The sequence below is a fragment of the Annulohypoxylon maeteangense genome (genome assembly GCF_022496945.1).
Source record: "Annulohypoxylon maeteangense strain CBS 123835 unplaced genomic scaffold GGS22scaffold_15, whole genome shotgun sequence".
Lineage (NCBI taxonomy): Eukaryota > Fungi > Ascomycota > Sordariomycetes > Xylariales > Hypoxylaceae > Annulohypoxylon > Annulohypoxylon maeteangense.
This window is the reverse complement of record NW_025953262.1, coordinates 87850-107022: the sequence shown is the minus strand read 5'-3', so window position 1 is coordinate 107022 and position 19173 is coordinate 87850. Positions and strand designations below refer to the sequence as shown.

The following is a 19173-nucleotide window of genomic DNA, read 5'->3' as shown; positions in this document are numbered from 1 at the left end:
GGCAAGAGCGCTGAGACCTCCTTACGTGGCTCAAGAAAAGAAAAAGAAGAAAAATAAAGAGGAAAATTGAGTTGATTTAGATCTAATCCTAAACTCCGTAAAAACATCTTGATCAAGTAAACCCCCCATCGTCAAATTTCTACCAAATCAGGAAGTCTCCTCTTCTTGGGTTTTCAACAGCTCAAAGTACCTAATAAGGTAATCCGCGATACTAATAGGTATTAACTCCATTACCGCACCCCTCAAAGAAGACGTTTGGATTGGCCCGACATAGGCGACATAGGCCTAGGTTAGACTAAAATAAAAAGAATTACCACATGTGTCCGAGGCTTGTTGAACCTGATTTTTGCTGACCACACTCCCGGTATCAGCTGCAAGCTTACTTGCCTACGGGTAATCCGAATATTCCTACACCGAAACCAATCACAAGCTCAAAATCCGATTATCGTTTGTCGGAAAACCCACCCGACTCCGAATTACTTTGTTGCTTCGACTTCATTCCGTCTTGAATCCGTCTTACATCTTTTTCTTCTGAAACTTTATCCCTCACGCCGTTCGAACATCAACACTCTCCTCTAAGGTCCTTAGACACCCTCTCTCCGCGAAGAAGCACCCGATTGCCTTGGTCAGGCCCCCTTCCGTCAAACGATCCTCGCTTGAGATGTCCACCGCCACCGCTGCCGCCTCCGGGGTTACTCCCCCCTTGACGGACAACAGGCTTGAGAAGAAGCCCATCAAGTTCTCCAACTTGCTTCTCGGCGCCGGCCTCAACTTGTTTGAGGTCACCACCCTCGGCCAGCCCTTGGAGGTCTGCAAAACTCATCTCGCCGCCAATCGAGGTGACTCCTTCGCCTCTGCGCTGCGCTCCATCTGGAACCGTGGTGGTGTCCTTGGATGTAAGAAGAACTCATATCAATCCAGCATCATGTCGTATCCTTTTTATGTCACCTATACTGACACGTAGTCTTCGTATCGTAGTTTACCAGGGTCTCATTCCCTGGGCCTGGATCGAAGCCTCGACCAAGGGCGCCGTCTTGCTCTTCGTCGCCTCCGAAGCCGAATACTATGCCCGAGTCGCCGGCGCTTCGGAGTTCGGTGGCGGAATCATCGGTGGCGTGACCGGCGGTGTCGCGCAGGCCTACGCCACCATGGGTTTCTGTACCTGCATGAAGACGGTCGAGATCACCCAGCACAAGATGGCTGCGGCCGGCGCCAAACCTCAAAGCACGTTCGCGACCTTCATGGATATCTACCGCAAGGAGGGCATTAGGGGAATCAACAAGGGTGTCAACGCTGTCGCCATCCGACAGATGACCAACTGGGGTTCTCGTTTCGGCTTGTCGCGTCTTGCCGAGCAGGGTATCCGCAGGGTCACCAACAAGGAGCATGGCGAGAAGCTCAGCGTTGTAGAGAAGATCACGGCTTCGGCTCTGGGTGGTGGTTTGTCCGCCTGGAACCAGCCGATCGAGGTCATCCGCGTTGAGATGCAGAGTAAGAAGGAGGATCCCAACCGTCCTAAGAAGATGACGGTCGGCAACACTTTCAAGTATATTTATGATAGCAACGGTCTCAAGGGATTGTACCGTGGCGTGATGCCGCGTATTGGGTTAGGCGTTTGGCAGACGGTTTGCATGGTGGCTATGGGTGATATGTAAGTGTTATCTCCCCTAACTACCCTCCATCTTCTCTGTGGTGTAAAGAATAACTGGATTGCTAACGAGTTGCGAAATAGGGCCAAAACTTACGTGGAAAAGCTGACCGGAGACAAGGTCACTGCTAAGCATTAGGCGGCGTTATATGGAATGACTGTTCATGATATGATAGATCATGGGATGAATGTGTGCATTTTGCATTTCTGGTACTTGCTACCTATAGATCTTAACTTTTACCTCGTCTACAGGTAGCTTTTGAGTGGCCCGTTTTAACATACGGCGACGTTTTTACCCTCGTTGTCGATATTATACTTATACTACATAGACCTGATCGCAATACAGGCTTTTGTGATCCTTGGGGTCATCTTATCTACATTTCTCGAACGTTGTGCGTGATTTTTTGCTCCATCCTATGGACGTTACATATGATTGATCGCTGCAGCATGTCAAATTGACCAGTAGAAATATGTTTACCTATCAAGACAACCAAACAACATTTGTCGAATGAGAATACAGTGTTCAATTACCCTTTCATACATATTCTACTTACACGATTGAATTTATAAAGCCTCTGGTCATCTCCGGTCTGTCACGGCACTTGCAATCTAGGATATAGGCTTCCAGATTTCTTCTTCGACTTGGCACCTGCCGGATTGTGAGATCTTCGGATCCTTTGAGGCTATACCCAACCGTCTCGCCAGCTAGCCCCGTTGGCCGATCACGACTTGGCATGTTCTCGATTCTTGCCATATCGGGAGAAGCTTGTTTCTCCGCTCGGCTCTTGCGATATGCGGGTTGGAGATCCTCGCGGTTGTTGGAGAGTTGCTTGCGCTTAAAATAGCTGGGATCTGTCGATGTGTGGGTTTGGTTTGGTTATGTATGTCAGCCTTGGCGGGCTGTAGTAATACAGTTCTGGCTAGATGGGCTTGGGCTAGGGTTATTGAGTACCGGACGGGGAGTTTCAGTGGCATAGGTTGGAGGATTATGGGCAGGAAGAATTCTGGTTCGTTCTGGCTTCGTGTGGTACTTACGTGAGGCTATCTAGCTTGAGTATTGGTTTCGATGTTGTGGATGAGAGGACTATGTACAGGAACTTCGAATACAGTGCAAGTTTCTGCTTGAAGGATTACGATCATCAGAGAGACGAGACGCCCGATGGAACTGTAGGTATTCGTAACGGCGGAGTGGCTTTGAGGTTTGTTTCGATGTCTGTCCCCGCAGGTGGCGATCTCAGGCACTGCCTATAGCGTACTGCATGAAGGAATTCGTATATTGGGATAGGAACATCGTAGAGAGACTTCAATACTTTCGTCCCATGCGGCACGTACATGAGTCCTTCTCATACTCTGGAAGCTGTGGCAGCGTTGTACGAGTGAGATTGCCCATGTTTCTGATGGGGACACTCTAGGAATCGCCGTTTCCCTTTAATGAGATATCACCTCATTCAGCAGTCACGAGCTGTATAGCTTTGATCTACAGATCTATACTTATCGGTGATCTCTCTACTAAGAAGCATGTATAAGGTAGTTTATTGGCTGGTATGATAATATCTCATCTTTCACATTTGTCCATGTTACATATCATCTGGGACTGTGCCTCTTGTGGTACGTGGGCCGACTCGTAATTCGTTATATTCTACGTGTCGTATGATCTCAATAGCTGAATTCATATTGAGCCCAGAATGTTATGATCTCATACTATCGTGTGTGACTGAGAATATTAGAGGTATAGCTCTAGTAGGTAGACACGAATATGTCCCAAGTCATTAAAACTATTGATATAAAACGAAAAGAGTTGAGGTTGTAAATGTAAAGCCATTTAAAGACTAACATGAATACAAGCTTTCTACAACATACGATACATGATCAAATCTGGCTTACCAACAGATTAATGAACAAGCTAACTGGAATTGGACCAAAATTGATATTATTGACTTGACTCCAGAGCTGATAGGTACCTAGTAATCATACGTTCATATTCAAAAGCTTGAAGTAAGCTATGGTGTTGTCTTCAACATATGTAGGAACTACATAAAGTAAGTGAGAAGTTACGAAAACCACTCTATTCAAGTGTCTGAGCTAGAAAGTCTACATATTCCCTATAGCCAATGATATGAACATATCGATATACCTAAAGACTCAAAAAGTATGAGTTGTTTTTCAATCGTCAGGTGCCTGTTTCGGGATATGCTAGCCAAGAATTATTCTATCATCTGCTGGTTGACCCCCATGCATGGAAGTTCGAGAACGATCGTGGCCATGCGCCCCCAAAGACTTGCATTCGGGAAAATCGCTCACCATGTCACCAATGCACATGTAATCGCGTTATATACGAATAAGTTGACGTTAACTACTACCCCTCTCAGGTCGGTACTCATATGCGTGAGTTCCATTCAATGCTAGGTTAACATCAGTGCCTGATATTAAACGCATCCCGAGTGACGGTGTCTGAATCATATGTCGGTTTATCAATATACCGGGAGTCATAAGCCATACCATTGGACACCGAGCCGGTCTACGATTGCTCAAGTGATCTCCGTGGGGGGACGGGCCGATGCATTGGCTACCTACAGACCTACCTACGTCTTGGGCGTCTAAGGCTGGCGAAGCCGTTAATCTATGCGGTCGCATTCCATGGCACACGTAAGGCATAAACTGACGTCGGTGACATCTCACATACAACACTTCGATAAAAAAAGAAGAAAGAGAAAAGAATAATCTGGAAAAGCAACCTTGTGGTAGGTTTGTTTGCTAAGAAGCGGTCGTCATCCGTGGTCGTAAGAAAGGAGGCTTTGGCGGTCAAGCGCCACATGACCCAACGGGCTGCCGCGCATCGCCATTACCGCCGTCGCGGCGGGGCCCACCTATGACATACCCATCCATCCCTACCGACAACGAAGCTTCGACCGCAGACGGGAAAAACAAGGTCAGGCAATCAGTCAGGGAAAGGGCAGGGAAAAAGGTAGGGAACGCAGGCGCCAGCATCCGTTCGTCACGCCGCGCCTGCCCTTTTTCCAAGTTCCTTATCCCTCCCAGCTCCTGCCTACCCCAGTGTGGAGGGAATGGGGATAGGCATGTAGTTTCGACGGTAGTCGCATGGTCAACCACGGGGGCATTCCGGGGAACCAGAAACCGATCGTTGGTCCCCCCTGCCGAGCCCGACGCGGCCCGTACGTTATTCCTGCGATAGATGCACAGGAGCGAAAGGGCGAATCGGATGGACCGCCTTTCGGTTTACGTAAGTCCGGCTCGTGGTGACAAACCTTTGGGGGGTTGGACGGGCAGGTCTTGGCTTCTTCTTTTTTCCTTCCCCCTGAGTTCTACCGATAGATAGCCTGATTGACGGGGAGCGCAGGATCAGCTCGCCTGGATCGAGGCTGTCCTGTCGGCAATTCTACAGTTGCTATTTATGTCCGACTAATGGATCTACTATTGTGTGTGTGTGTGTGTGGTATGTATGTACGATTTAGGTTCTGACCTACTTACAAGTTACAATACTTCTCTCTTCCTTTCTACTATCATCTCGGTGTCTCAATGTCGCAAAACGCCATGCTTAGCCTAGGCCTCGGTACATCTTATTGTACTAGCTATTATGGTGTCGTATTATTATTTATTGCTTATAATCTTGGCCCTGCGGCGCCTGCCCAGTCGCGCCGTCTGGGCACAATCTTCTGACGCATCCGTCTGCTGCTTGCTCCTTTTTTCATTACGATGTAGCGAGTTCGCGCCAAGGAAATTCGAAGATAAAAAAAGGGTCCGTCGCCTCCGCGAAGAGGGCAGATCGTCGCGTCGTTCGCGACAAGTCTTGGCTGAACAAACTTTACGCCGCTACATAGTACGTGCTGCTATGTATGAGAGGGCAGAATGGCAGAATGGGAAAATACTTTCCTATTGATAACGGAGGAGGGAAGAGGGATGAGCGACGCGCGCCCAAGAAAGCCCAGAGCCAAGCTTCTGATACGTATGGTTTATTTGTTTCTAAAAAATATAGGAACATTACTATACGATCCCGATGGCCGAGAAAGGGAACCGTCAAGCTAATAAAAGTCGTTAGGGCATTCTTGTGGCATCAGTGGCATCTCTGTGGTCGCTTGGCATGACGCGCAAATGTACGTGCCAAGACGACTTTGTCTGATGAGGTCTATCAACTCTACTTTCGATACCTTCGATAGCGTACAAGACCGTAAACAGGACACTGTATTGTCTTTTTTCTCGAGAACACAAGTTCGGGTAGTTGCGCTCACCAAGACGCTAGGTAAGAGTATACACCTATTTATGTACATACATGTCAGATGTCCGCCACGATTGCCTCAAGTTTGGTTCTACGTATACATACCATATTAGGGTGGCATGTAAATGTACCGTACTACATCGTGTACCTGACCAGCCTACCCAAGACTATGAGCGGATGTGCACGCTAGGTGGGAAACATCATCTTGGCGGCGGAGAAATCGCACAACCAGATCTGCCAGAACCCTTTGGGCGAGCCAAGCCAAGAAAAGGACACTTGCTAGCCTCGATAAGCTTTCAATGTTGGCTGCCCTGACTTTGGGTCGGTTCTAGACATCCTGTCACATTCTCTATACGCGGATTTAAACAGCCGCGCGGACTGTCGTCAACGAGCGAGGTCGAGTTCAGTCTAGAGTTAATACCAACGCGACGGCGTCCTAAAAAGCTTTTCCATCTTACTAGCAGAGCCATTGCCTCGGAATCTACCTGAAGTCAATCTATGAACTAAAGAACTAAATAACTAAAGACGCTACGTTGAACCCTTCTTGCATCCGACGACTGAACTTAGAATGCTGTTCTAGTCAACCTTAGTTCTTGTCGAGCTTCTAGAACAGGTAACAAAATAATAAGGCTCGCGCGAATATAGACCCTGAACCACTAAGGCGGGAAACCTTTTTCCTTTTCTTTCTTTCTTGGGGTTCAAGGATGTACCCGGACCTCGTAGGCGGTATGAGTAAGCGCGAGAAATAAAGGATAGAAGAAAAAGACTCATATATGTTGTGATATAACATGGGCGCATCCAACGGCGGTTTCGAGATGAGGCATTTCAAAATAGTAAACAATGATATGTAATGAAATGTTTACTGTACGGTCCTGGTTAATAGATTGTTTCAACAAAGAGCCAAAGAACCAAGCTTTTTATAGCCGGGTTTCATCGTCAAGTTGCCTGCATCGCATCCTTGCTTAAACGCGCACAGGCGCTTCCGGCGTCTTGCTACCATGTCGAATATGTAGGTATCACAGAGGATACTGGTAGGATCTGATTCGTAGCCTGTGGGAAATGATAAGGTACTGCATGGTGTACACCCACGATGAGCGCGGACCGAGGAACGGCTAAGGAGCGGGAGGAGACGTGGACAATGGTTTCGCATGAAATGGAAGATAAGGCGAATTTTACGAGGCAACGAGGCAACGAGGCTAGAATGACAATTGACCCTTTTTGAAGCGAGTGGCAGCGGCGCGACAGCAAGAAGCGAGAGCGCAGTTCGGCCGCTCGGAGACACGAGCGTATCGAATATCGGGAATAGAATACTTGTTAGGAAAAGCTCTCCCCGTGGAGTCTGTTAAGACTAGTCGAGGACCCCCATATCGTAGCAGAGACCCCCCCAAGCTAACTCGTTCCTAGGTAAACAAATCATAAATTACGTCCTGGAAGGAACCACATAATGTCCGAATTAGAGCCATTGACCATTGATAGCAGCTCGAACGGGGGCCGCGAAATGGGAAAATCTTTTAGCGACACGAGCGGCTCGATCCTCGGATCCTCACAGTATAATTCCATCATAGCCGCACCGTCCTTTGGCACTCTTGCTACCACACCAAGTCCCAAGTCCCACGTTCTCCGGCTATCCTGAATCCAGTCGCCCGCAAACGGCGAGGCAATTCTGGCATTTTAGCGCAATCACGCACACCTGGCCGAGCTACATCCTAGTCTGCACGAATCCCGATTTTCGAGATTACTTTTTGCCGCGAACGTGATTGGCGAACTCGTCCAAGTAAGGGTTCCAGATCCAGGTCCGGATGCATAACTATGTAATAGTAATGATAAGTTTATGATTGCCCACGCGACTACTTGCCTTACGGTGAGTGATATATGGCATGTATAGTGTATTATGTGGCTTGCTACTTCGTACATTGGTATTCTCCCTATCCGAACTTACGGCGGGTTTGAGATAAAATGTGTCTAGACGAAGACGAGGGCATACGAGATGACCGAATAGGGGATGGGGTTTCATCTAATCATTCTCCATTCTTTAGCGACGACGAGCGAGGCAAATAATCGTTTTCGATAGTAATAATGGCGAAGATGCCGATGGCCGATGACCGAAAAAAGGCCTTTGGTCGATCTCTTCAGATCTAGCTGTTCCGCCTCACTCGCAGGTTTGGAAACAGATAGCTGTAGCGTGAGGCCATTGCCATTCCAAAGCATTAAGGTTGTTGGCCCGTCCGCTCCCTGAGACTAAGACGCCCCGTACCTAGCTGCTAAGGAAGGGTTAATAGGCGGATGTCGGGTGTAGACTGGACGGTGGCCACGAGACTCCAAGCGGACAAGCTTGGTGGAGCAGCGGCCATACCGAGCGAATCTCCATCCGAGAAATTGCGGCAGGCCAAATGGCTCTTTTTGCCTTTCACCGAGGTCTCCTGGGTCTCCTTTGCCGGAGCGTGTCGGTGTAGAGGGTGCCGCGAGGACAGAAAAAAACTTTTTTTTTTTACTAAAAATCTAACATCATCTACGTATCAACCTGTACTACCGTCCGGGTGGTCTGTGACCTCTTAGCCGGGCGCTGGGGTATGGAAGTGCAGGATTCAATGTTGGTAAAATGCGGGATTGATCCTGTGGTCCCCCATGACGTATGAAAAGTAAGCCACACACGCCAGAGTCGCAGGTAGGATTGCTACCATCGTTACCCGTCGTGTTTAGTGATCCAGTGGCTGCTAATGATCCAGCGGTGGGTTGACTTTAACTTCCTACGCTTGCCTGGCTGCTCAGTCTGGCTTTCGATGGCAGGATGGTTCGCGTCCCCTAGCAGCCCTAGTCGCGCGCTCTGATGCCCTGAAGCTCCGTTCATAGTTTCCGTTCATGGTACATAGCACATAGCACAGGTCAGGATTGCAGCTGTGCAGGAACGATAAAAAACCCGCATTTGGCAGGTCGCCGGTAGATGGTACCTATGGGCTCTCCACGTTAGACAATGACGATTGTCGGTTAATAGGGATGGTCTGGCAGGCTGGGCGTTTTCTGGATCTCGCAAAGGCGGTCTTGCGGTCTTGGGAAAGCGTTCAATAGCAAATACCATATTATCGCATGGCATGCTCTAATGAAACAGAAGCTCCAGGTACAACTTGGTCTTAGCAGGATCGGCAAAGTCTTGTGGGTTCCAGCGCCTTTCCGTTTTCGATAGCAGCCTCGTTGAATGGAAAATGGCTCATAATGCTGGTAGTTGAAGCTGTTAGCTGTTGCTACGTAGATAGGGAAAGTACCTGGGTTACCCATTCTGTACGTACCGCTGACTAGCCCGACAGGCCTGTCTAGCATCTCTGCTGCTTTGCAGTATGCAGACTCAAGTGCAGATGGATTTGTATGGATTGTATGGATGGGTGGATAAGGGTTGCATAGGCACAGTAACAGGGCGCACTGACTCGCTATTAACTGACGACATTGCGCGAGCTGACACTGTGCAAGGCTAACATGAGCCAAAGCATGGGTGGTCCCAGTCAATGGTTAACAGCCCTCGCATAAGCCTAAGGACCTAGAGGAGTAACCGTGCTTCCCGAATGCAGAGCTCGTGGAATCTTGATTTGGGATGAGCCTGGAAATCAGCAGAAAAAAAAAAAAACTCTCACCAAAACAATTAGATCAGAGCTATTCCCGTGCCAGCCGTCGCATCGGGATAGGCAAAAAATAGTTTAAAATTAGTCAATTGAATAGAATAGATGGGTCTACAGCTTCAGCGATATCTTCCGCGATGTTTTTCTCTAAGCTTTGACTACAAATGACGAATAGAAAAGTCGGTGCGCTTGTCTGTCTTGTCAGCATCTTGGGAGCAATCGAGTAATTCCCGCAAGATCAGAGAGTTCATGGGTGCAAAGTGCTCTTGCTCTGGAGATGGGATGTGGAGTCCCTGCTGTCCAGGTACCGGATAGTGGGCCCTGCAGGGACCGAGTCACACTGTGGCGACTTTCTGCGTCCAGTAAAATAACAAAGCTTAACCCAATTCGGTAGGTTAGACATCTTAGCGTAGGTACAGTACAAGGCCGCACACTAATTTTATGCGGCATGCGTCGTACCTTTAATCCTTGAGTACTGATGTGCATAGAAGCAATTTCCCGAAAGAATTACCTAGGTAGCTTAGGTAAACTTGGCTCTATTTGGCTCCATGTAAGTAAACAAACCCTTGAGCTTAACAATTTAGAGTTCAATTCGTGACTGAAGTTCTTGACATGAGACGGAGGATTAAGTTGCTGATTTGAGCTATGGGCTTAGATATTTGCTGATAGTATCTACTACATGAATGTACTAGGTATTGAAGTGATGCACGATGTATTCATACTTCAATAACTTACTTAATACCGTACATAAGGTAGATTGAATGTCCAAATTATCATATCTTAGGTAGAACTTAACTTGCTAGGCATGTACACATTAACGAATCTGAAATATAATAATATCTGCAACTGTAAAATTCGCGCGTTGATACCATACGTACATCCGCATACCTAGAAAATAAGTCAAATAAAGATATAAGTACCCTTGTAGTATTGCGAAGGTCCTCCTGGCTTGGCCAATAGGGATGTATTGGATATAAAAAAGTGGAATTGGTGGAAACAAACGGAAGGAACAACCCACACTGTATTGCGCTGTACCGATACTTCCATGCTTGGGGTGAGCCATTGGAGCCACTGGAAGCTTGGTTGACGAAGGCCCCACTTGTCGGAATTAGCTCTTGCTCTTCTCGCTCTGTTTTCCACGACTTATTAAAGAAAAAGGTCGCCCACATTGAACGCGCTTTCTCTCCTTCTTCTCATCACGTTGAAGACTTGGTTACGGCTCTTCTGGCTTGTCAATTCCTCCCAAGGTCGTCCGTGGTGCCTTCCGCCCAAAATCTCCCCTCTTCTCCCCCTCTGTGTGATTAGTCTGAACGTCGTCCATCTTATCTCCCCCACGACCTCACCTTCACCAATACATCTTCAGTCACCTATACAACCAAACCTAATCAGCATTCCAGTCGATCCTATTGTCGATTTCTCTGCCCGCCTAACCTGGAGTAATTAATAATTTCACCGGACTCAGTCCTTTATCCGCACATCTATTCAATTCGACATCTGGGTTATCTCTCTGGTTGTCAGTCTTAGAAGCTCGCCGCCATGGCTGAGTCCAACAATGCCGCCGCGCCGGCGCTTCACACCAATATAGAGTCGGGCAAGTTTGATGAAAAGGAAGCTCACCGTATCGAGGACCCCGCCCCGGCCAAGACTACTAAGGGCGAGGAAGAAGAAGAGGATGAGGACATCGACGCCTTGATCGAGGATCTCGAGTCTCAGGACGGAAACGCATTCGACGATGAGGAGGAAGGTGATGGACAGCCCGGCGGTACTGGTCGCGTTGTTCCCGAAGAGATGCTCCAGACTGATACTCGTGTCGGTCTTACGGAAGGTAAGCTTGAACCGACATTTATGTCACGGTCGGAGCGCGTCGAATTAGAAAACTAATTGTTCCGTAGCTGAGGTCACCAACCGTCGTCGCAAGTATGGTCTCAACCAAATGAAGGAGGAGAAGGAAAACCTAATCCTCAAGTTCTTCGTGAGTTCTCCCCATTCTTCTAACAATTTAATTTTCGCTAACCTGATCATAGGGTTTCTTTATTGGTCCTATTCAATTCGTTATGGAGGCTGCTGCCGTCCTTGCTGCTGGTTTAGAAGATTGGGTCGACTTCGGTGTCATCTGCGCCTTGTTGCTCCTTAACGCCTGCGTCGGTTTCATCCAAGAATTCCAGGCCGGTTCTATCGTCGACGAATTGAAGAAGACTCTCGCCCTTAAGGCTGTTGTCCTCCGTGACGGTACCCTCAAGGAAGTTGAGGCTCCTCTAGTTGTCCCTGGTGATATCCTCCAAGTTGAGGAGGTGAGTGATTTTCCCTGCGCTATGAAATCAATAATATCGCAATTCTCTAACAGTAAATCAACAGGGTACCATTATTCCCGCTGACGGCCGAATCGTCACTGACGATGCCTTCCTACAAGTCGATCAGTCTGCCATCACTGGTGAATCTCTTGCCGTTGACAAGCATAAGGGTGACCAATGTTTCGCTTCGTCTGCTGTCAAGCGTGGTGAGGCCTTCATGGTTGTTACCGCTACTGGTGACAACACCTTTGTCGGTCGTGCTGCTGCTCTCGTCAACCAGGCTTCTGCCGGAACTGGTCACTTCACTGAGGTTCTTAACGGTATTGGTACTGTTTTGTTGATCTTGGTTGTCTTCACTCTCTTGATTGTCTGGGTTTCGTCTTTCTACCGATCCAACCCCATTGTCGACATTCTTCGTTTCACTTTGGCCATCACTATCGTCGGTGTTCCCGTTGGTCTTCCTGCTGTCGTCACTACCACAATGGCTGTCGGTGCTGCCTATCTTGCCAAGAAGAAGGCTATCGTTCAGAAGCTCTCTGCCATCGAGTCTCTTGCTGGTGTCGAAATTCTGTGCTCTGACAAGACCGGTACTTTGACCAAGAACAAGCTCTCTCTCGCTGAGCCTTTCACTGTCGCTGGTGTTGACCCCGAGGACCTCATGCTTACTGCCTGTCTCGCTGCCAGCCGCAAGAAGAAGGGTATGGATGCCATTGACAAGGCTTTCCTCAAGTCGCTCAAGTACTATCCTCGTGCCAAGGGTGTTCTATCCAAGTACATTGTCAAGGAATTTTTCCCCTTCGACCCTGTCTCAAAGAAGGTTACTGCTGTTGTCGAGTCTCCCCAAGGTGAACACATTACTTGCGTCAAGGGTGCCCCTCTGTTCGTCCTCAAGACCGTCGAGGAAGACCACCCCATCCCTGAGGAAATTGACCAGGCCTACAAGAACAAGGTTGCTGAATTCGCTACTCGTGGCTTCCGTTCTCTCGGTGTTGCCCGCAAGCGTGGTGAGGGTGCTTGGGAAATCCTCGGTATTATGCCTTGCTCTGACCCCCCTCGTCACGATACTGCCCGCACCATCAACGAAGCCAAGCGTCTCGGTCTCTCCATCAAGATGTTGACTGGTGATGCCGTCGGTATTGCTCGTGAAACTTCTCGTCAACTCGGTCTCGGTACTAATGTCTACAACGCTGAGCGCCTTGGTCTCGGTGGTGGTGGTGACATGCCCGGCTCTGAGGTCTACGATTTCGTTGAGGCTGCTGATGGTTTCGCTGAGGTCTTCCCCCAACACAAGTACAACGTCGTCGAGATTCTACAACAGCGTGGTTACCTTGTTGCTATGACTGGTGATGGTGTCAACGATGCTCCCTCGCTAAAGAAGGCTGATACCGGTATTGCTGTCGAGGGTGCCTCCGACGCTGCCCGATCTGCCGCCGATATTGTCTTCCTTGCCCCCGGTCTTGGTGCTATTATCGATGCCCTCAAGACTTCTCGACAGATCTTCCACCGTATGTACGCCTACGTCGTCTACCGTATCGCTCTTTCTCTTCACTTAGAGATCTACCTTGGTCTGTGGATCGCGATCCTGAACCGCTCGCTCAACATTGAGCTTGTCGTCTTCATTGCCATCTTCGCTGACGTCGCTACTCTGGCTATTGCCTACGACAACGCCCCGTACTCCATGAGCCCCGTCAAGTGGAACCTTCCCAAGCTCTGGGGTATGTCTGTCCTCCTCGGTGTCGTCCTTGCTGTCGGTACCTGGATTACTGTCACCACCATGTACGCTCAGGGCGAGAACGGTGGTATTGTCCAGAACAACGGTAACATGGACGAGGTCCTCTTCCTTGAGATCTCCCTCACTGAGAACTGGCTTATCTTCATCACTCGTGCCAACGGTCCCTTCTGGTCGTCGATCCCCTCGTGGCAACTTACCGGCGCCATCCTTCTCGTTGATATCCTCGCTACCTGCTTCACGATCTGGGGTTTCTTCGAGCACGGCGCCCTTACCCACATCGTCGCCGTTGTCCGTATCTGGATCTTCTCCTTCGGTGTATTCTGCATCATGGGAGGTGTATACTACATCCTCCAGGACAGCGTTGGATTCGACAACCTCATGCACGGCAAGTCCCCCAAGGGCAGCCAAAAGCAGAGATCTCTCGAAGATTTCGGTAAGTTTCAATTAAGTCGATTTAAAGTTTTAGATGGATTTCTAGCTAACGCGTTTCATAGTTGTCTCTCTCCAACGTGTCTCCACCCAGCACGAGAAGTCCCAATAGATCATCCCCGGATGAAACCGAACGGCCGCACCCTAGGTGGCCATTGTCACCAGGGATCAGTCCTAATCGGTGGTACATACTATTGCCCTTCGGTCTATAGACATATTCTCCGGACAGGCTTGGTTGTTCACATCATTTCCTTCTTGTAAACTGAAATACCACGGCGTATAGGCCTTCGGTTATGTCATACCCACGTCTCTTAGGCTTAATAAGAATGAAAAAAATACCAAATACCCGGCATGTCTTATGTGAAGCTGAGTTATGTAATTGCATGTCTTTAAAGTCTAGTTATGATAGCTTTCAATGTATATGCATTAATTTTTAATGAATGATCTATTTATCGTCCTAAGTGCATATTTTTTAATTCGGTATGTATTAACATCAGTTGCCTCGCTACTTTAGAGTATATGTAATTTTTTTCGTTACTATCCTTTGTCGTCGGCACATTTTTAAAGTTTGTCGCTAACTTCCACCTTGACCTCCACTTTAATTTTTGATACTTACATGTATCGTTATATTTTCATCTTTCACTCACAATATTCACCACCACCGTCACACCAAACTTTCCAGGCTTGTGTGAAATATTGACAAGATGAATTCTAATTCACCAGCAGATATTCCAGGTTATTTCTGGGGTAATTATTTTTTCTTGATCAATTTCTTGTCGCTTCATATCGATATTTTCCATATACTAATACTCTAGTTTCCTCCAGATCCAATAACACGCCGCTACTTTAAAGTACAAAAAAGGCAGTACTCCTCTCGTGATGACGCTCCTAATGACGAACCTTGGTCTTTGGAGAGTGTGAAGAGGCGCAAGCTCGACGAAGAGGTTGCAGCGGAGAAAGCACGTATGGAGGCTCGAAACATGTCCCGTATCACCCGCTCTAAAGCGTTAGATGAACCGCTCATGGGCGGCTTTCTTGCTCGTGAATACGGTCATGACGTTCGCGACCTCCAAGCCGCAGGTTTCGCACAGGGTTTAGTTATGCAATGCAAAGTCAATACCGGACAGGTATACGGACAACTCTCGGCTATGCTTATATGTGGCAAGAAGGACAGGCTCAGTCTCTACTCCGTGTTGAGGCGTAAGTTTTACATGAAGATCGTGGAAGATAAAGGCTGACATAAGACAACGTTCAAAGGTCAACTCCGGACCAATGATTACCCCTTGGGCAGAGATGATAGGACTGGAAGGTAATATGCTAAACTATCTTTACTATTGTCATCATTTTGCTAACAGGAATTATGATGATAGGATCGAGATATCCCAGTCTAACCACCAGACAACAGTATTTCCAGAGCCTGACGTCTTGATCTCAGACATAAAGTGCAATCGGTCCATGACTTACGCCTTTGTCAGTGCTATCTCTGTCACGAACGGGTTCCCAGCTTTCTGGAAAATACCCCTCAACCCGCGGTCCACATCTTTCAACACTATTGACTTACCAATACCAATTCACCGCCGCAAGTTATCTGTATCCCCAAACACCATATGTGTATCCCCAACAGGCCAAGCTTTCCAGTGCTTGGTCGGAACAGATTTTGGTCTTGCATCGCTCGACGCCATGGACGAGATGAATTTAATCGTACCTACCAAGCGTAAGGTGGCGGGACGGACATACCCAGAATCGTTCGCTGATATATTCGGTGTCGATTATCGTGTCGCTGATCCTAACGTCGTGTTTTTCGGCGGTCGCCCCGGCAGGCTCCTCATCGGTGATCTTCGTCAGGATAGCTACGAGTGGAGCAGTATTCAGCTCCCAAGCTCCATCGCGCATGTTAAGGCAATCAATGACAACCAGGTTCTGGTAGCTGGCCTAAAAAACATGATGTCCGTCTACGACATCCGATTCTGCGACCGGGTTGGCGTCAACAACAACACGATTACCCAGAACCAGAAGTCGGGTAACCCGATCGTGACGATGCAGGAATACAGAAACCCGTCTCGCTTTACCGGCGGATTCGACTTCGATCGCGGTACCGGCGTGGCCGCGGCTGCCCATGACGATGGCAAGATCTCGTTGTATTCGGTGCGCAGTGGTCGCCGGCTGCCCTCTCGAGATATCGACAAGATCCACTGTGGATATGGACAGATTCCCTGCCTTCAGTTTCTGACCTTGGAGGGTGATCACACGCCGACCTTGTTCGTCGGCGAGGGAACCGATGTCGTTGCATATTCCTTTGGTGTTGACAACATAGACGATGAATGTTGATGTCTTCCCACATCTTTACGTCTTTGAGTTTCCGTTGCACGGCAGGATTGCATTGGGGGAGTGGAACTTGGAATTGGCATTTGCATCATTGTTGGCATGCATAGGTTGGTTTGCATTGGGAAGGAATAATTTGGCTTGCATGACGAGGGCGTTTGTTGCTACATGAGATACCCAAGTTCTTCCCTTAAGGGAGTGCTTGTATTGCTGATTTTTTTCTGCTAAGAGAAATACCCAATGATGATTTGTATTCACTGACGTGTGGCCCTTCATCTATCTGTGATAACGTCCTTTCCTTTCCATCATACGTCCCTGCTTCACACATGTCTTTTTAGGGGCTCTTGGTACACGTTGGATATTATATTATTATTATAGAGTATGTCGTATACCGAGTGACGGGAGTACGATATTCTAATCCGTCGAACTACTCGGTATACCCTTTACATGTATCGTACCGGCTCGACCCTTGGATTCCCTTTCCCTGTTTCCTTGATTCAACATTCACATACACCTCCATGCTCAAGCTCTCATCCCAAGCCCTTGGATATATCAACCTCCCTTCATTAAACATTCATTCACATATACAAACACACCCACGCCCCTCACCCCCCACCAAACCGCCCATCCCCTCCCTCCCTCCCCGTATCCCTAACCTTCAAATTATACGTCCCCCTCAACCTCGGAAACGCCGTATCAAACGCCTCTCCCAGCGTCCAATTCTCAAACCGTCTCAAATGCCGCTCAAACACCGGATTAATCAACAACTCCCCGCCATCGGGGCTCCTGAGCAACGTATCCGTATCCTCGTACGGCCAATTCAGACTAATCGTCGTCGTAAACGGGATAAAGAAATCATCAAACAACAACCCCCCTTGCCCTCCCCCCTCTCCCTCCCCATCCACACCCCCACCCCCCTCCCGCGCCAACACCTCCCTCATCCTCGGAAACGGCAAATGATCAATCCACGCCGGATGCGAAACCTCCAACTGTCCCGGCGTCGGCCTCGCAAACGCGGGTAAAAGGGTATAATTCGCCAACGTGGGACTCACCTGCCACCGCATGACCAGGAACATGTAATACAGCACAGCCACCCGTTCCGGCAACGTGCTGATCCCGGGGAACGCCGCGAGGATGTCGGTGAACACTTTGGATAAGGGGTGCGAGAACACGCTTTGGGACGGGTTGAGCAGGGAGGATACGGAGGGGTATCGTGGCCCGATTACTTCCCGCGCTGGGACGCCTTCGCTGGCGCGTTGCCGGCGTTCGGAGAGGAAGTCGAGGAGGAGGGAGTCCAGGGGACAGGTTGGCGGGCTGTTTTTTAGGGGCGCGGTGTGGCCGATCCATGGGGAGGTTGGGTCCGGGTTTGTGGTTTGGGGGGTGGGGTGGGGGGCGTATTCGATGCGTTGTTGGTGTTGTTGCTGTGGTGGTTGATGTGGTTGTAAACTACCGTTTTCGATCGTGATGCTGTTTCGGGAGGGGATGGGGTTTGTTGTGGTGTTGTTGGTGCCGGCGTTGGCGTTCCAGTCGTGCTTCATGGGTAAGTGGTGGTATTCGGGACTGTCTTGGGGGCCATCGACACCGGTGTGCATCCTGCTCACGCGCGACGAGGGGTCGAGTAGGAAGTCTAGTTTCAGCTGCTCGCCGGCGCCGAGGTCGAGGCCATGTAGTAGGTCGTGCCGCTGCTGGTTGAGCATTTTGACTTGTGTGAAGCGTGGGCTCGGATGTGTCGTCTGGGCTTGCCATGATTGGTCTACCATGGTGGAAGCGGGAGAGGCGGCGCTGATGGGTGTAGAGGCATTATAGGTATGGCTAATGGGGAGAGAGGGCGACCGTTCCGTAGGTTGGATGCTCGGGATGTTGGTTAGAGGTGGCGTGTTGTAGGCTTCGACTAAGACGGGACTTATTAGTCTACTAGGTCTCTTTTTTTATAAAGATTCACTTCACGCAAAGACGAAGGCTGTGCATGTGAACCGACCTTGTGGACCAGATAACATAGGTTGTATCATAGCCATGATCGAAGCTAGACGGCTCTTAATCTCGGCATTCTCAGCCTCGACGGCCTCCTTCGCTCGTATCACGGCCTGAAGCTCTTGATATGGTTGTTGGGACGTCAATTCGTGTATCCGCCTTTCGAGTTTTTCGATCTGGTTTTTGGTACGTTCGCGGATGGCTCGCTGTGCCTCTCGGTCTACAGGGGGATTGTGGCATGGTTAGCAAGGTAATTTAAGTAGGTATATCTCTAAGAGGCACGTAAAGAAGAAGCATGAATAGTGCAACCAATACAGTACGGTTTACGAAAGCAGTAATAAATGCAGAACGTTGGTTGATGGTGGAGGATTTAGGCATAAAACGTAGCGAGGCTAGGAGCTATACCATTGGCTCTCTTCTTAGCAAGCTGCTCAGGCGTCAGGTTAGCCACGCCTCTCGAGCTGGCTCCGACCCGACGCTTCTTCGTTCTTTGATCCTCGAGCGGACCACCGCCTCCGGAGTCCGGAGACATGCAGCCATCCTCGTGGGAAGAGGAGGGGGGTCCGCCGTGTTTGTGGAGACGGCCCGACTCCTCGTGCTCGGAAGGGATCCCGTTGTTAATAACAGAACCGCCGTTCGCAGTGTCGGGACGATCGGTGATGGCGGCGGTGGTTGGGATGCTAGCAGAGATGGTGGGAGAAGTGGGGAATAAGGAGAAACCCGAGCCTGAGGCGGACGGGTGCATGTCACGGTGGTAGTAATCAATGATATGTTGTGTATCGTGGCATTGGTTAGGATGTTAGGTCTGTCCGTATATCCGGTAGACGATACTCGACTTTCCTGGTTGACTGGTCACTGGTCAAATTGCGAGGAATTTCCACATCTGACCCGCTTGGAAAACTCCACCGAAAGTGAATAAGATCGCCCAAATCTGCCAA

At 49.1% G+C, this 19173-nt stretch overlaps 4 protein-coding genes across 4 annotated transcripts; 3 read left to right on the top strand and 1 right to left on the bottom strand.

Moving 5' to 3' along the window:
• The first annotated feature begins 461 nt into the window (after positions 1 to 461).
• On the top strand, positions 462 to 2070 carry GGS22DRAFT_43801 (mitochondrial carrier). The gene is made up of 3 exons (XM_047967088.1): positions 462 to 896; positions 979 to 1651; positions 1733 to 2070. The coding sequence occupies exons 1-3, from the start codon at positions 662 to 664 to the stop codon at positions 1785 to 1787; spliced, it is 963 nt and encodes a 320-aa protein (XP_047816255.1). The 5' UTR covers positions 462 to 661; the 3' UTR covers positions 1788 to 2070.
• Positions 2071 to 10567: 8497 nt separating this feature from the next.
• GGS22DRAFT_169344 (plasma-membrane proton-e) lies at positions 10568 to 14379 on the top strand. Its single transcript, XM_047962309.1, has 5 exons — positions 10568 to 11315; positions 11383 to 11462; positions 11515 to 11781; positions 11846 to 13946; positions 14008 to 14379. The coding sequence occupies exons 1-5, from the start codon at positions 11027 to 11029 to the stop codon at positions 14052 to 14054; spliced, it is 2784 nt and encodes a 927-aa protein (XP_047816254.1). The 5' UTR covers positions 10568 to 11026; the 3' UTR covers positions 14055 to 14379.
• A 228-nt stretch (positions 14380 to 14607) lies between these two features.
• Positions 14608 to 16522, top strand: GGS22DRAFT_169343 (uncharacterized protein). Its single transcript, XM_047962308.1, has 4 exons — positions 14608 to 14689; positions 14768 to 15142; positions 15200 to 15251; positions 15313 to 16522. Exons 1-4 carry the CDS (start codon positions 14647 to 14649, stop codon positions 16268 to 16270), a joined length of 1428 nt encoding a protein of 475 aa, XP_047816253.1. The 5' UTR covers positions 14608 to 14646; the 3' UTR covers positions 16271 to 16522.
• Positions 16523 to 16869: 347 nt separating this feature from the next.
• GGS22DRAFT_181021 (uncharacterized protein) lies at positions 16870 to 18980 on the bottom strand (the record flags this gene model as incomplete). The annotated part of the gene is made up of 5 exons (XM_047963832.1): positions 16870 to 17138; positions 17178 to 18155; positions 18243 to 18455; positions 18641 to 18827; positions 18861 to 18980. 5 exons carry the CDS (start codon positions 18978 to 18980, stop codon positions 16870 to 16872), a joined length of 1767 nt encoding a protein of 588 aa, XP_047816252.1.
• Positions 18981 to 19173: the final 193 nt, after the last annotated feature.

Bases quoted from the DNA above. Each gene is read 5' to 3' on its own strand.
- GGS22DRAFT_43801 (XM_047967088.1), top strand. From the start codon at position 662: ATGTCCACCGCCACCGCTGCCGCCTCCGGGGTTACTCCCCCCTTGACG. The intron at 897-978 runs GTAAGAAGAACT...TTCGTATCGTAG, and splicing joins CCGTGGTGGTGTCCTTGGAT to TTTACCAGGGTCTCATTCCC. The intron at 1,652-1,732 runs GTAAGTGTTATC...GTTGCGAAATAG, and splicing joins ATGGTGGCTATGGGTGATAT to GGCCAAAACTTACGTGGAAA.
- GGS22DRAFT_169344 (XM_047962309.1), top strand. From the start codon at position 11,027: ATGGCTGAGTCCAACAATGCCGCCGCGCCGGCGCTTCACACCAATATA. The intron at 11,316-11,382 runs GTAAGCTTGAAC...ATTGTTCCGTAG, and splicing joins TCGTGTCGGTCTTACGGAAG to CTGAGGTCACCAACCGTCGT. The intron at 13,947-14,007 runs GTAAGTTTCAAT...CGCGTTTCATAG, and splicing joins GAGATCTCTCGAAGATTTCG to TTGTCTCTCTCCAACGTGTC.
- GGS22DRAFT_169343 (XM_047962308.1), top strand. From the start codon at position 14,647: ATGAATTCTAATTCACCAGCAGATATTCCAGGTTATTTCTGGG. The intron at 14,690-14,767 runs GTAATTATTTTT...AGTTTCCTCCAG, and splicing joins TATTCCAGGTTATTTCTGGG to ATCCAATAACACGCCGCTAC. The intron at 15,252-15,312 runs GTAATATGCTAA...TTATGATGATAG, and splicing joins AGAGATGATAGGACTGGAAG to GATCGAGATATCCCAGTCTA.